Source organism: Patella vulgata, chromosome 2 (genome assembly GCF_932274485.2).
Source record: "Patella vulgata chromosome 2, xgPatVulg1.2, whole genome shotgun sequence".
NCBI classification, from domain to species: Eukaryota; Metazoa; Mollusca; class Gastropoda; family Patellidae; genus Patella; species Patella vulgata.
The window spans coordinates 37,251,701-37,264,262 of NC_065880.2; the positions used below are offsets into that span (position 1 = coordinate 37,251,701).

General features: G+C 32.8%; 1 protein-coding gene across 3 annotated transcripts in view; it reads left to right on the forward strand.

Moving 5' to 3' along the window:
* Positions 1-11,935, forward strand: part of LOC126810519 (protein phosphatase 3 catalytic subunit alpha) — a 59,031-nt gene extending 47,096 nt beyond the window's left edge. For 2 of the 3 annotated variants that reach the window (XM_050535630.2, XM_050535631.2), the window contains exons 9-14: positions 783-908; positions 1,145-1,222; positions 5,159-5,179; positions 7,630-7,714; positions 8,118-8,215; positions 9,035-11,935. In XM_050535630.2, the coding sequence (XP_050391587.1) occupies positions 783-908; positions 1,145-1,222; positions 5,159-5,179; positions 7,630-7,714; positions 8,118-8,215; positions 9,035-9,162 (536 nt within the window). In that variant the 3' untranslated portion in view covers positions 9,163-11,935. The remainder of the gene's footprint in view (positions 1-782; positions 909-1,144; positions 1,223-5,158; positions 5,180-7,629; positions 7,715-8,117; positions 8,216-9,034) is intronic. The other variant, XM_050535632.2, reaches the window with a different exon arrangement.
* Positions 11,936-12,562: the final 627 nt, after the last annotated feature.

Below are 12,562 nucleotides of genomic sequence, written 5' to 3' on the forward strand. Positions count from 1 at the left end.
TCAAATTTATACACAGTGTTTAAGGTCATGAGACAAAGAAGCCTATTGATTTTCAACGATTTCCGATAATTACTGCCTGAGTTATGGCTCTTGATCACTTAAAAAAATCTTGTGGATGCTCTAGAGGTCAAAGTTAATATCCGATTGACTTTAAATTTATACACAGTGTTTAAGGTCATGAGATGAAGTATCCTATTGATTTTCAGCGATTTCCAATAAATACTGCCAGAGTTATGGCCCTTGATCACTTTGAAAAATCTTGTGGACGCTCTAGAAGCCAAAGTTAATGTCCGATTGACCTTAAATTTATACACAGTGTTTAAGGTCATGAGACGAAGAAGCCTATTGGTTTTCATCGATTTCCGATAATTACTGCCAAATTTATGGCCCTTGATTTTCAATGATTTCCAGTCTAAAGGCTAAAATTATCATCCGATTGACTTCAGATTGATACACAGAGTTTAAGATCTTGAGATGAACAAGTATATTGATTTTCAATGAATTTTTATGACTTGAACAGCTAAATTCATGATATTAATAGTTTTGTATACAAAACGTTAGCATGTGGCAGAACTTTATAAAAACCAAACAAATTCTAATGGTTTTCTGATAATTACTTCATGAGTTGTTGCTCTTAATCAGATTTTAGTGTATTATAAATATTTCATTACCGAAAAAAGTAGGAATATGTGACAACTCTTGTTGACTGCCCGGACGATTTAGCTGCTGTGGGGCGTATGTTTTGTTGCCTGGCAACCTATCTTTTTAACATTGTTTTTCAGCTGCCATTCTTAAATACGAAAACAATGTAATGAATATAAGGCAATTTAATTGTTCTCCTCATCCATATTGGTTACCAAATTTTATGGATGTGTTCACATGGTCATTACCATTTGTAGGAGAAAAAGGTAAATTAGTTTGGGTTTTTTTTCCTGTAAAACCAGTGCTTATAAGAAAAAAGATTAATCTCACAGTGAATTATTTGTACTCTTTACTGAAATATAACTATTCAACACTAAACAATGTAGTCACTTTTGGTTTCTTCTGAATGAAATGTGCCATGATTAGTCTATTGCTGAATTAACCCTAATACAGCATGTTGAGATAATTGCTGAAAATGTTTTGGGGTTCTTTTTTTTCACAGTAACTGAAATGCTAGTTAACATTCTCAATATTTGTTCTGATGATGAACTGATGACAGAAGGAGATGAAAATGTTGATGGTATGTTAAATTATGTTTATTTATTTTCTTTACTGTAGATAAATGCAATTTGATACAATACTAATGTCATATGCTCTTCATATATGAAGATCACTTTTCTAAGGGATATTGTGTTCAGTTTGCAAAATTTATAGAATTTGATAATCCATTGTAAAATCTATTCTAATGACTATGTATTGTGTTTGTTTTGTAACGTTTGTTTTAAAGGCCGGAGAGACTAATAGAGTATAGTACGAAATCCCAGAAGGCTCATTCCAAATTCATGTCTTAATAAAATAGCAAATTAGCATCAGCAACACTTTTCTCTTTAGCAGCCATGATGATTGTAATGTCAGGTAATTATGTCAAATTTGGAATTTCAAATCTAGTAATTTGGAACGGGTGTTTATCTGGCTCGGCATCAGATAGGTAAACTAGCACTAATTAGTTGTGTAAAATTACAATTTATTAAAAAATTTATTCGTTTGAGGGGGGATGCCAATTTGCTATTTTATTGGTAAGACATGAATTTGGAATTTCGCATTTGGAATTTGGAATGAGCCTTCTGTTCTTTTGTAGTATAGTATGTAAATATATATATATAAACATCAGTCAAGATAATTCTAGCTAATGTTACAGTCCTGAATAAGTTTAGAATCATTTATTTTTATATGCCCACATGGAAATGTGGTGGTTTATTGCCTTCGCCTCTGTCCGTTGTCCATAATTTCTTGTGAACACTCTACAGACTACATTTATTATCTGATCAGTTTTGAATTTATATATATTAACATTAGTGAGACGAAGAAGCATATCAAATTTCACTCAACTTCTAGAGTAATGGCCCTTGTTTAACTTTGCTTAACCTTATGAAAGCTTTAACTACAAAAGTTATTATCTGTTCTGTATTAAATTTACATGCATTATTTAACAGCAATTTAAGTTAAAATCTTGTAGCGTTATGTCTCTTGTTTCACTTTATTGAACCTTAATAACTTCTTGCATTATGGCTCTTGTTCCACTTTGTTAAACCTTGTGAACGCTCTATCGACAATACAGTAAACTTCGCAGAATTCCCTTTACATTATCTAGTTTTTAACTATTGCAGTGAGAACTGTCAGCTTTTTATGTAATCTCCCAAGCATTATTTAAATTAGTAAAACGAAGAGGCCTATTGAATTTCAATAATTTCCATTAATTACTTCTACAATTATTGGCCCTTGTTTCACTTTGTTGTGCCACACCTTTTGAAGAAAGCAGGGGACTATTAAAATGAGTTCGTCCGTCTGTCTGTCACACTTTTTGGGACACAATAACTCTTTCTAATTGAGCTAAAATGTTCAAACTTGGCGCAAGTTTATTAGGCCATTGCCTTGATGGAGTTCGAAGATTAGCATTTTCTGCTTAGGGTAAGCAGAGATAAGCAATTTGATTGGTTGATGCTTTGGGACACGATAACTTTAGTACTAATTAATTGAGAGTGATGAAATTTGGTGTATAGTTTCATTACATCAATACCTTGACTAAGTTCGATAATGAGCATTTTCTGCTCAGGGTAAGCAGAGCGATAAGCAATTTGATTGGCCGAGACTTTGGAACACAATAACTCTCCTAATTGAGGTAGAATGTCCAAACTTGGTGTAGGCGTTCATTACCTTGACTAAGTTCGATGGTGAGAAATTTTCTGCTTAGGCTAAGGAGCGATAAGCAATTTAATTGGTCAAGACTTTGGAACATAACATCTCTGCTTTTAATTGAGGTAGAATGTTTAAACTTGATGTAGATGTTCATTAGGTGAATGTCTTGACTGAGTTCAATGATTAACATTTTGAGCTGAAGGTAAGCAGAGCTAATCAATTTCATTAGGCGATGCTTTGGGACAAGATAACTTTGATTCTATCTGATAGAGACTGATGAAACTTAGTGTATAGTTGATAATCAGTTTGATTGCTCGATACTTTTAAAAAAAATAAATGAGCGATTAATTAATGTGTCATCTATTTATTTTGGGATTTCGGCGGTGGACATCAACCTCACTGTTGGCTTGTTGAACCTTGTGAACATTCAATCTGTATGAAATTGATATCAGTGTCTTGCAAATGCTCCTATGATCTACAAAAGCATATATACTATTCAAAAAAAGTAGGGGATATTTGAATTTTAAGTGTTATTAAAGTCACCTAATGAAACTGACGAAGAAACAAATGACAAAATGAAATGAAGTTCACATTCATCGATTTATTCCAAATGATCGTTAGACTAAGTAAGGCACAGACTGACCATTATAAGGGTAAAATGATACCCGGGGTCAAACAGCAAAGTTACCACAGCATCACAACCAAGTCAGTAACGGGTAAATCCTCCTCTGTTTGCCAAACAAGCATTGGCAGGACGTTGTTGACGTTGACGTAACCTCTGTCCAAGCATGTCCCAGACATGCTCGATGGGGGAGAGGTCGGGACTCCGTGCTGGCCAAGGTAATGTGGTGATGTTCTGTTGTTGGAGGTAACCTGTAACGATCCTGGCCCTGTGACATCTTGCGTTGTCATCCTGGAAGATGAAATGGCGGCCATGACGTCGTGCGAACGGCACAACATGGACTGCCAAGATGTTGTCCCGGTAGTACTGGCCTGTAACACGCCCTGCAACAACATGTAAAGCCGTTCTTCCAGCAACAGTGATGCCTCCCCACACCATAACAGAACCACCCCCAAATCGATCATGTCTGATGACGTTAACGTCTTGGAAGCGCTCGTTTCGACGACGCCACACCCTCCTACGTCTGTCCAAAAAATCAACAGTGAACCTTGACTCATCTGAAAACATCACATTGCTCCAGCGTCGATTATCCCAGTGTTGACGATCCCTACACCAACGACGTCTTGCCTGAATGTGATGATCTCTCAAACAAGGGATCACGCGAGGACGTCGGGCGCGAAGGTGACCCCTATGCAGTCGATTCCGAATCGTCTGGCCACTCACTCTCACACCAGTGTCTGTTTGAAGACGAGCGCTGATCTGATTTGCTGTGATGACACGATTTCTCAAGGCCAAGGTACGGATAAATCGATCCTGGGCTTGAGTTGTCGCCCTTGGTCGACCTGAGCATGGTCTGTCCTGTACAGATTGTGTATCACGGTATCTGGACCATAGCCTGCTTATGACAGACTGAGAAACATTCATCGTCCGCGCCACAACCGCCTGTGTTGTGCAGATCTGTAGCATGCCAAGGGCACGTAACCTTTCATTTTGGGTAAGCCGACGCATATCAAAATTTTTCTGGTCACTAAAACAATTAAACTGATGTTTCCACCCTGGAATTCAATGCCACAATGACTGTAACATTCAAAGTCAGAGTCGTGCAAATCTTGGGTTGGACCCCCATGATGATCCCAAGCATCACCTGCATTCTATGCAGTAGCTATTGGTGCGTTTGGGCGTCACATGTAACTGGAAATGTTTCTTCTGTTAGGTTCTATAGTGACTTTTTTCGTAGTCATTTGCATATTTTAGTATTATGCCCCCAAAATCAAATATCCCCTACTTTTTTTGAATAGTATATATGTGACAACCCTTGTCGACTGCTGAGACGATTTAGCTGCTACAGGTGTATGATTTGTTGCCTGTCAACTTATCTTTTGGGGAGCCAAGGGGATAAACCAGCATGGCGTTAAAGAAAGTAGATTTAAGATTTTTATGAAGTTGTTTTCTCCCCGTAACATTTATTTTCAAATACAAAATACTAAGACACCTTCGCTTTTACTAAATACGTAGTAATTGAGGTATCCAAATATAAATCATAATTTATTTTGTGCAACTTGTATAAATCTGTGGCCGGATACAAATAGTAATTTAGAAAAATTAGGATATAGGATTTTTTGGTAATGACATTTCAACACAAGTTGATAGCTATATCCTCTGCTTTTCTACCTTTTCTGCTGTTCCTGCATTATTTAGATCCAAAGGATAAACACTCTGGTAAGTGGACTTCTCTACAGCCACTGTTATTTAACGATTGTACGCTGCCTCCTATTGTCTTGATTCTAATCCAGTGATATTCATGGTGTTTCGTAAAAGGCACTTTTCTTGCAAAACAAAGTGCTTGCCTGCGAAATTCCAACTGTCGTCCAAACCTGTTTGAGAATGTTAACATAACTACCATGTTCTTTGGTTTGCTGTAAGATAATTTACCTTAGATGTCCTTACTTGACTAATATTTCTGTAATGTGCATGCCCCTATGCTCTTCTCTCGGACCTGAACAAAAACTAAAGATTATCCCTTAATCCATGATATTCAAGTTGTTGTGAGTTGCCCCCTTTCTTACTGTAATAACAATCCAAGCTAACTGTTACCTGTTTTGATTGTGTAGAAGTTAACATGGTGGGTAATGTATAATGGTATTTTCAAGATAAGAAAAGGAAAAAGAATATATGGGAGGTCAACTACAATCATTAAAAATATAGAAATGAAAATGAACGACAGTAATACAGTTTGCATTGCTTGTTGAAATTAGAAGTTTGATTGTTGGAGACATTGCTAAAACCAGTTTTAAGCTAATTGTCATGTCAAATTGAAAGAAAACAAAATTTCAATCAAATTTCTAATTATTTATGGAGAATGTGTTGATGGTAGTAAAACAAAGACATTTTGTATTGAACTGGTTTCAGGAATGTCATTAGGCTGTGATACGTATATATTTACTTTGATTTAATTTTTCAGTTTAGGCAAATTTCTAATAGAATAGCTTGCTTGTCATCCATTATCTTTATTTGATAGTCACTACATGTATATTAGTAGTATTATTAGAAAACTTTAGCGTATCTCTATGATTGTATTGATTCAATTAACTTAAAATTGACAAAATCTTGTAAATTATAAATTACGATTAATCCAGCCTCTTGTAACTTCTAAGCCTTTTGTAAAGTTTGTTGGTCTTTTCAAAATGTAGATCATAAGGATTGGTGTTATTTAGATCTTCATTTGAAATATTTGAATGTAGATATTTTTATTTTATGCTGTAATAGCTCCTGTGGTGTAAGATGTTTAAATGACAATCTTTTTATTATATTTTGCAAGTATATTTGTCATCTTGCTGCATCAGTTTAGTTTTATGATGTCGCTTGCCAAAGTTTTAATCCTTAACAGGTCATCTGTTCTATAAAAGAACGTTTGTTAATTATTAAAAATAAGTCAGAATTAATAAGCTTTCTGTCTAACTTGTGCAAAAGTGAGAAAAGATGATCTATTGATTATGTTAATATAGTTCACATATGGATAAGGACTCTAACCATAGATACTTTGCATCTGTATTAAAAATCAGTTTGCATTACTTCCCCAGATGTAAAGTATTTTTGACTGGTGTTTTTGACTAGCTGTACAAAAGTGAGATATATATACCGGAATTATTTATAATGTGGGAATGTAATATCTAGAAATCAGTAAATTTTAAAGATTAGAATGTAATTTAATTGTAAACAGAAATATTTGTTAGTATATTTATGAATGCACAAACTAAGTATTCAGCCATTCCTGAGAAATGCAATTCGTTAAAGAGTGATACAATTGTTGGAATAACACGCGATGTTGTAAAACATTATTAGTCCCAAATGTCTATAACCGAATTCATTTCCATAGCACTCACTGTATGGCATATACACCCATCTTCATTAGCCAAGTCGATGCAGAAAAGTAGGACATTCAACCCCATTTCATTTCCTATGAAATAGGAGAATTTGGAATGATCTGAAAAGTAGTTTCTGGGATGAAAAGCAAAATGAACAAAACAAAAAACCAACATAGCCGAACACTTTGTAAATGCCAAATACTGAGGTCAACTATGTCACATGAAGAACAGTTTAAGTGTTTTGTTATCACATAATCCCAGAGCTTTAGATGTACCTCAGTAGTAATGCTTGGATACAAATATAAATGGATACAAATTTTAAAGAAGATGGTGCAATAAATTTTGGGGGGAATAAAGTGTTTAATCAATTCTGACTTTTGAATTGTTTAAACTGTAATTAACATATATTAACAATACCTCATTGAACAGAGAAAATCATTGCTCACAAGATATCACATCACGCTTACATAGTTCTAGTCATACCTTTAATTTAGATACAAAACAAGACTTTCTTCAGATTTTAGTGTTAAAAGATATAGATAAAAGCACTATGTACACAGTCAGATTTATTGATAAAGCCGTAAACCGCTTACTGAAACTTCTTTTCATACAAATTTGACTTTTCCAGTTTTCTAATTTTATGTTTTATAATGCCTGCTGTCTATCAAGGCAATTATTGACATTATATAGGCAAATGGGCTTTTAGTGTGATAAGTCAACTGATAGATGTACAGAATTGACATTATGTATTCTTTGATTCGCATCATTCCATCCTAACTGATCATATTCCATTCTATTCTTCAGTTGCAGCAGTTGAAGCAAGAAAAGATGTTATCAGAAACAAAATTAGAGCCATTGGCAAGATGGCTAGAGTGTTCACAGTTCTCCGGTTAGTTTCAATAATGAATGACTTAAAATTTTCAAAGAATCATGCTTACCAATTTCTCTTCTGAATATACCATTAACTCTGATGAAAACAATTTTATTTATTCATATCATGACTTGTGAAACTTGAGTGGCCATTCAAACACAAATCCGAGCTACGTATAGGTAGTGATTATTGTTATGTATGAGGCAGAGTGTGCTTAGATTCTGAAACTTAATAATATTTCTCTAGAAAGTTGAAATAGGTAACACTTTCTGTTCTACATATTGTAGTTTTCCACAGGAAATCGTTCAAACTAGGCTTTTTATTTTCATTCCAAATTAGTCTTGTCAGGAAGATGCAACTGTAATCAGGTTAGTACAAAATTGTAGAAATATTGTTAACAAATGGTAAATTTTAATTGCAGAGAAGAGAGTGAAAGTGTTCTACAATTAAAAGGTTTAACACCAAATGGTCTATTGCCTCTAGGAGCTTTATCAGGGGGTAAAGAAACACTTAGTACAGGTAGGTTTTTTTTTTTTATGTTGGTGATTGGAAAGCAATGTAAATACTATATACCTGGGGCTTGTTTCACAAAATTTTAACTAAGATAAAAATCCAAATTTTCGTAATTTGATTGGATAATATTAGATTGATTTTAGTGCTTAGCCAATCAAAATTGAGGTATCTACTAAGGGCCCTGGTAACCAAAGTGAATAGATACAACTAGCTTGTAGATATTTTAACCTAGATAATACTTGGGACATAAGATTAGTTAAATGAAACATTAGTATTTAAATATGAAATATTTAAATGAATGTGTACAATTGGCTCATTTCTCTGTATTTGTTTATGGTGGTAACATATGCATATAATATATGTGGTGGCTTCTCAATCTAAGACATTGACTGCTGAAAAATTTTTATAACCTAAAATTATACTATGAAATAAAAGCTGTTGAACCCTCATTTCAACAGTGTAAGAAGAAGTTGGCAAGATACTTGCCTTATGAAAGTTTCAACAGCCCTATGTATCCATTGTGATACTGTCCAACCTTGTGGGTGTTCTCCGAGTTATCCGGTTTCCTCCCACTGCTAAAGACCCCTACGCACAAATTATTGAAATAAAATTGTACCATGTGTTAGTCCCAAAATGACCTAGTTTGTGTGGAGTGGCTGTTAAACCCCATTTCTCTCTTGTCTCTTATGATACTAACCTAACAAAACACATGGTATGAAATAGTGCCTTGTGCTTAGTCATTGTTCATATTTTGTTGTGTTCAACCTATACATTATTGAAATTATTTGTACTTTTTTTTTTTTTTTTTTTTTTTTGCTTTTTAAGCTTTGAGTGGATTTTCTCCTACGCACAAGATCAGTGGTTTTGAAGAGGCTAAATGTTTAGATAAAATGAATGAACGTATGCCACCTCGTAAGGAGGCTTTGAATTCTAACAATAAAGATAAGGCATAAAAAAGGCTGTTTTTAAAAATAAATAAAAATAGATAAAAAAAAAAAAAAAATCTGGATGGAAGGGGCTACATGTGTGAAGTCCCTGTCGATCAGTCACTTGTGCGCCACAGGAAGCTGGCTTCCTTGCTTATTGACCCCATGTACATGATAAATGTAGATTTCTTTTTTCTTTTTTTTTTAAAATTATTTACCTTTTGATCTCGACAAGGTGTAATTTATTGTTTCTATTTAAAAAATATATATAAGAATCTTTGAATATATTATATATAAGTTGTTTGTTTCACTTTATTATGTTATTTTTTTTTTTTATGTGCTTACAATGACGTCCTTGAACTTGTGATAAGGAATTCTGTTGTTAAATCTTTAGTTTACTCAATCTAGTCAGTTACCTAATAATAATAAAAGAAAAACAGGAAAGACAGCTTTCTGGGCTACAGTGACTGGACTCTTCAACTCTCCAAACCACATAATACATTTATGTATGTATTGAGGTCATATACTGGTTAACCGGTGCCAAAGGCCGAACTGTACATGAATCTACCTTTGCTAGTTCTACTTTATCCCAATCTATCAGTGACTGGATGTTGCTTTAACAAAAGGGGTTTTTTTGTTTTGTTTTTTTACCATTATAAAGATTACCAACTGTGTTTTATGGACTGAACACTGTGTTTTATTCTACAGTGATATATATTATTAATGAGTGATCTGCTATGAAATATTTGTGATCAATCTGTTGGAGTTCAATGGAATCTGTGGAGAATTGCTCAGCTGTGAATACTAATTGTGTTTTACATGGAGTAACTTCTACATATTTCGGATTATAATTCTATAGGAGCTTGATTTCATTTTCCCAACTATAAGAGATCTTATACACTAGCTCAGTATCGCTCGACTAAAAATAATTTTGGCTCCCTCTCTTTTTTTTCATCGCAGTTATTGTGTGTGCTATAATTACTTTATAAGGGGAAAAAGCCTTTCCGTTTCAAATTTGATATTCATGCAATGGTTACCTTGTGTGGTGTTTTAATTGAAATCAAAGGATAACTCTATTTCCATTGTATTGATATTGCACCAGCATTACTAGCACATTTTAAACATTTCCATGTCTCTATATTTTTGTCTTTTAAAAGAGAAATGTAGTCTAATTTATTTCCATTAGTGCTATAGCTATTTAATCCTTGGAACAAATGTCCTTTTATTATTATAATATATATATGAATGAATGAATGATTTCGATGAATATTAAAACTTGTATGTGTGACATATAATATGAAATAACTGCTATATTCATGAAGCTGCCTAAATATTTTGGCAACAATAGATCTGTTACAAATCTTTATTATATATTCAAGAACAAAATTTTTGTTTTTTTTTGTTTTATAAAATATAGAACAATTCTTCCCTAATATAGCAGAAATAAATTGACTGCTACTTTGGGTTGTTAATGTATGTTTGTTGTATTCAACTGGGGTTAAATTTTTTTCCAGTGTTCTATAAATGTATGTTATAAATTCCCATTCCCATTGAAACCTTGATATTTTCCTATGATGAATTCACGTTAAAAATCCCTTGTTTGCTCATTAATCTGTAAAATCTAATTGATTATTCCTCTACTTCAATGAATTTTTTATACCCTTTTCTCCAACTTTTGCATTTCACAAAGCTTTTTGTATTTTTGATCTGTAGATGTTAGATTCAATTTTACATTTTTCTTAGAACTGTAAAGTCACAATTTAAAATTAAAATGAACACTTGCATACTTTTTTTCCCAAAACATTTTTTTAAATTTCTTTTTGAATGTAGTTGAGTATAGATATTGCCATTGACAGTAGTGTACACCATATGAACAAAAAAAAATACAGTTATTGTGAAATGAAACCTGCTTTTGATGTCCATTATAATTTATGCCATTATTAATTTAAAAATGAATTATTACTGCAAATTTTAATATTCTGAATATTAGTTGTTTAATATTGCAAATTTTGATATTCTAAATATTAGCATAAATAGTGTGAACTTCTTTTAATTTAGTTTTAGAATTATTATTTTAGAGTCCTGTTTCACTTATATTAAGATTAAATGTTGCATCATTTCAAACTTTTTGTGATACTTTCATTGACTTGCAAGTATATAAAACAAAAATTGATTAAAATCCTGTTATAACATCTATGTATGTAAAACGCAGCAAGAAAAAGGAATTTACATTTTATATTATGCAATTTGCATAAGCTTAATCTTTAAAAAATTTCTTGAGGTGAGCACCGGTTTACAAAGATCTGTAAGTAAATTTAAAACTAAAAACAGAGAAAAGAGGGGCATTCTATTCAACATTTATAGGTTACTGAAAGAGTTGAGCATATTGTATGTATTTTGGTTGTGAAATGAATTGAATAAATGAATGGTTGAAAAAGAAAAAGGTATTAAATATTAAAGTTAAACGATAGCATAATGATGTAACAGGGAACGATTGAGTATCTTATTACTGTATATTTCATAATACTGACTGTTTATTATGGTGTGTTAAAATATACCCAAGTGAATGATATATCATCCATGCATTTAATGATATGTATGGACTTTTCTCCTTTTTTTTTATGAGAATAATATTGTTGAAACTTCTATGTTTACAGCTCTTTATAAACGTTCATTTTCTTTTGGTTTTTTCGTCAGTTGTCAAGACATTGTTGTAAATCATGCATGTATTCATAATTGTACAATTTGTGTTAAAAAATTAAATTTTAAAAAAGTCAAGAAAAATCTAATCGAAATATAATTTTGTTGTTTTCTTTCTAATATTCTGAGCATATGTCAGCAGATCACCAGACAATTTATCCAGGTGAAAGGTAGGTTTCTTGGAATGCCCAGTGTGGGCGTATTGTATCACTGTATCATAATTACGATAGATTTAGAATTTTCGTGAAAATAGGACCGAAGCTTACCATCAAAGTGACCGCTTCCTTTAACGCAAAGTGTTCCAAAAAAAAAAAAAAAAACGTTATACCAAGGTCGTGGTCACTATTTTTGTGCGATTCAGATGAAACTTAAAGTTGCATAATGTAAAAGATAAATCTGCCTTATGCAGATCTGTGGTTTGGCCTCAAATGTTATATAATTAGACTTTTATTCACATGCCAAGGCCATTATCAACTCGAGAATAATGGATGCTTTTGATTTTCAATACATTTTAAACACGAATGGAATTTAATTTTAAAATGAATAATCAAGACTTTTGTTTATCGTAACAGCTTTAGCTATGATGTTTTATAAACGGCCATAACCACGCTCCGAACAAAGTAATTTGGCTAAATTTTCAACATATTACCTCTTCATTATCAAATTTTTATACTCCCACATTTTCATGTGGACGTATATTGTTGCCCCTCTACAGGTCTTTATTTTT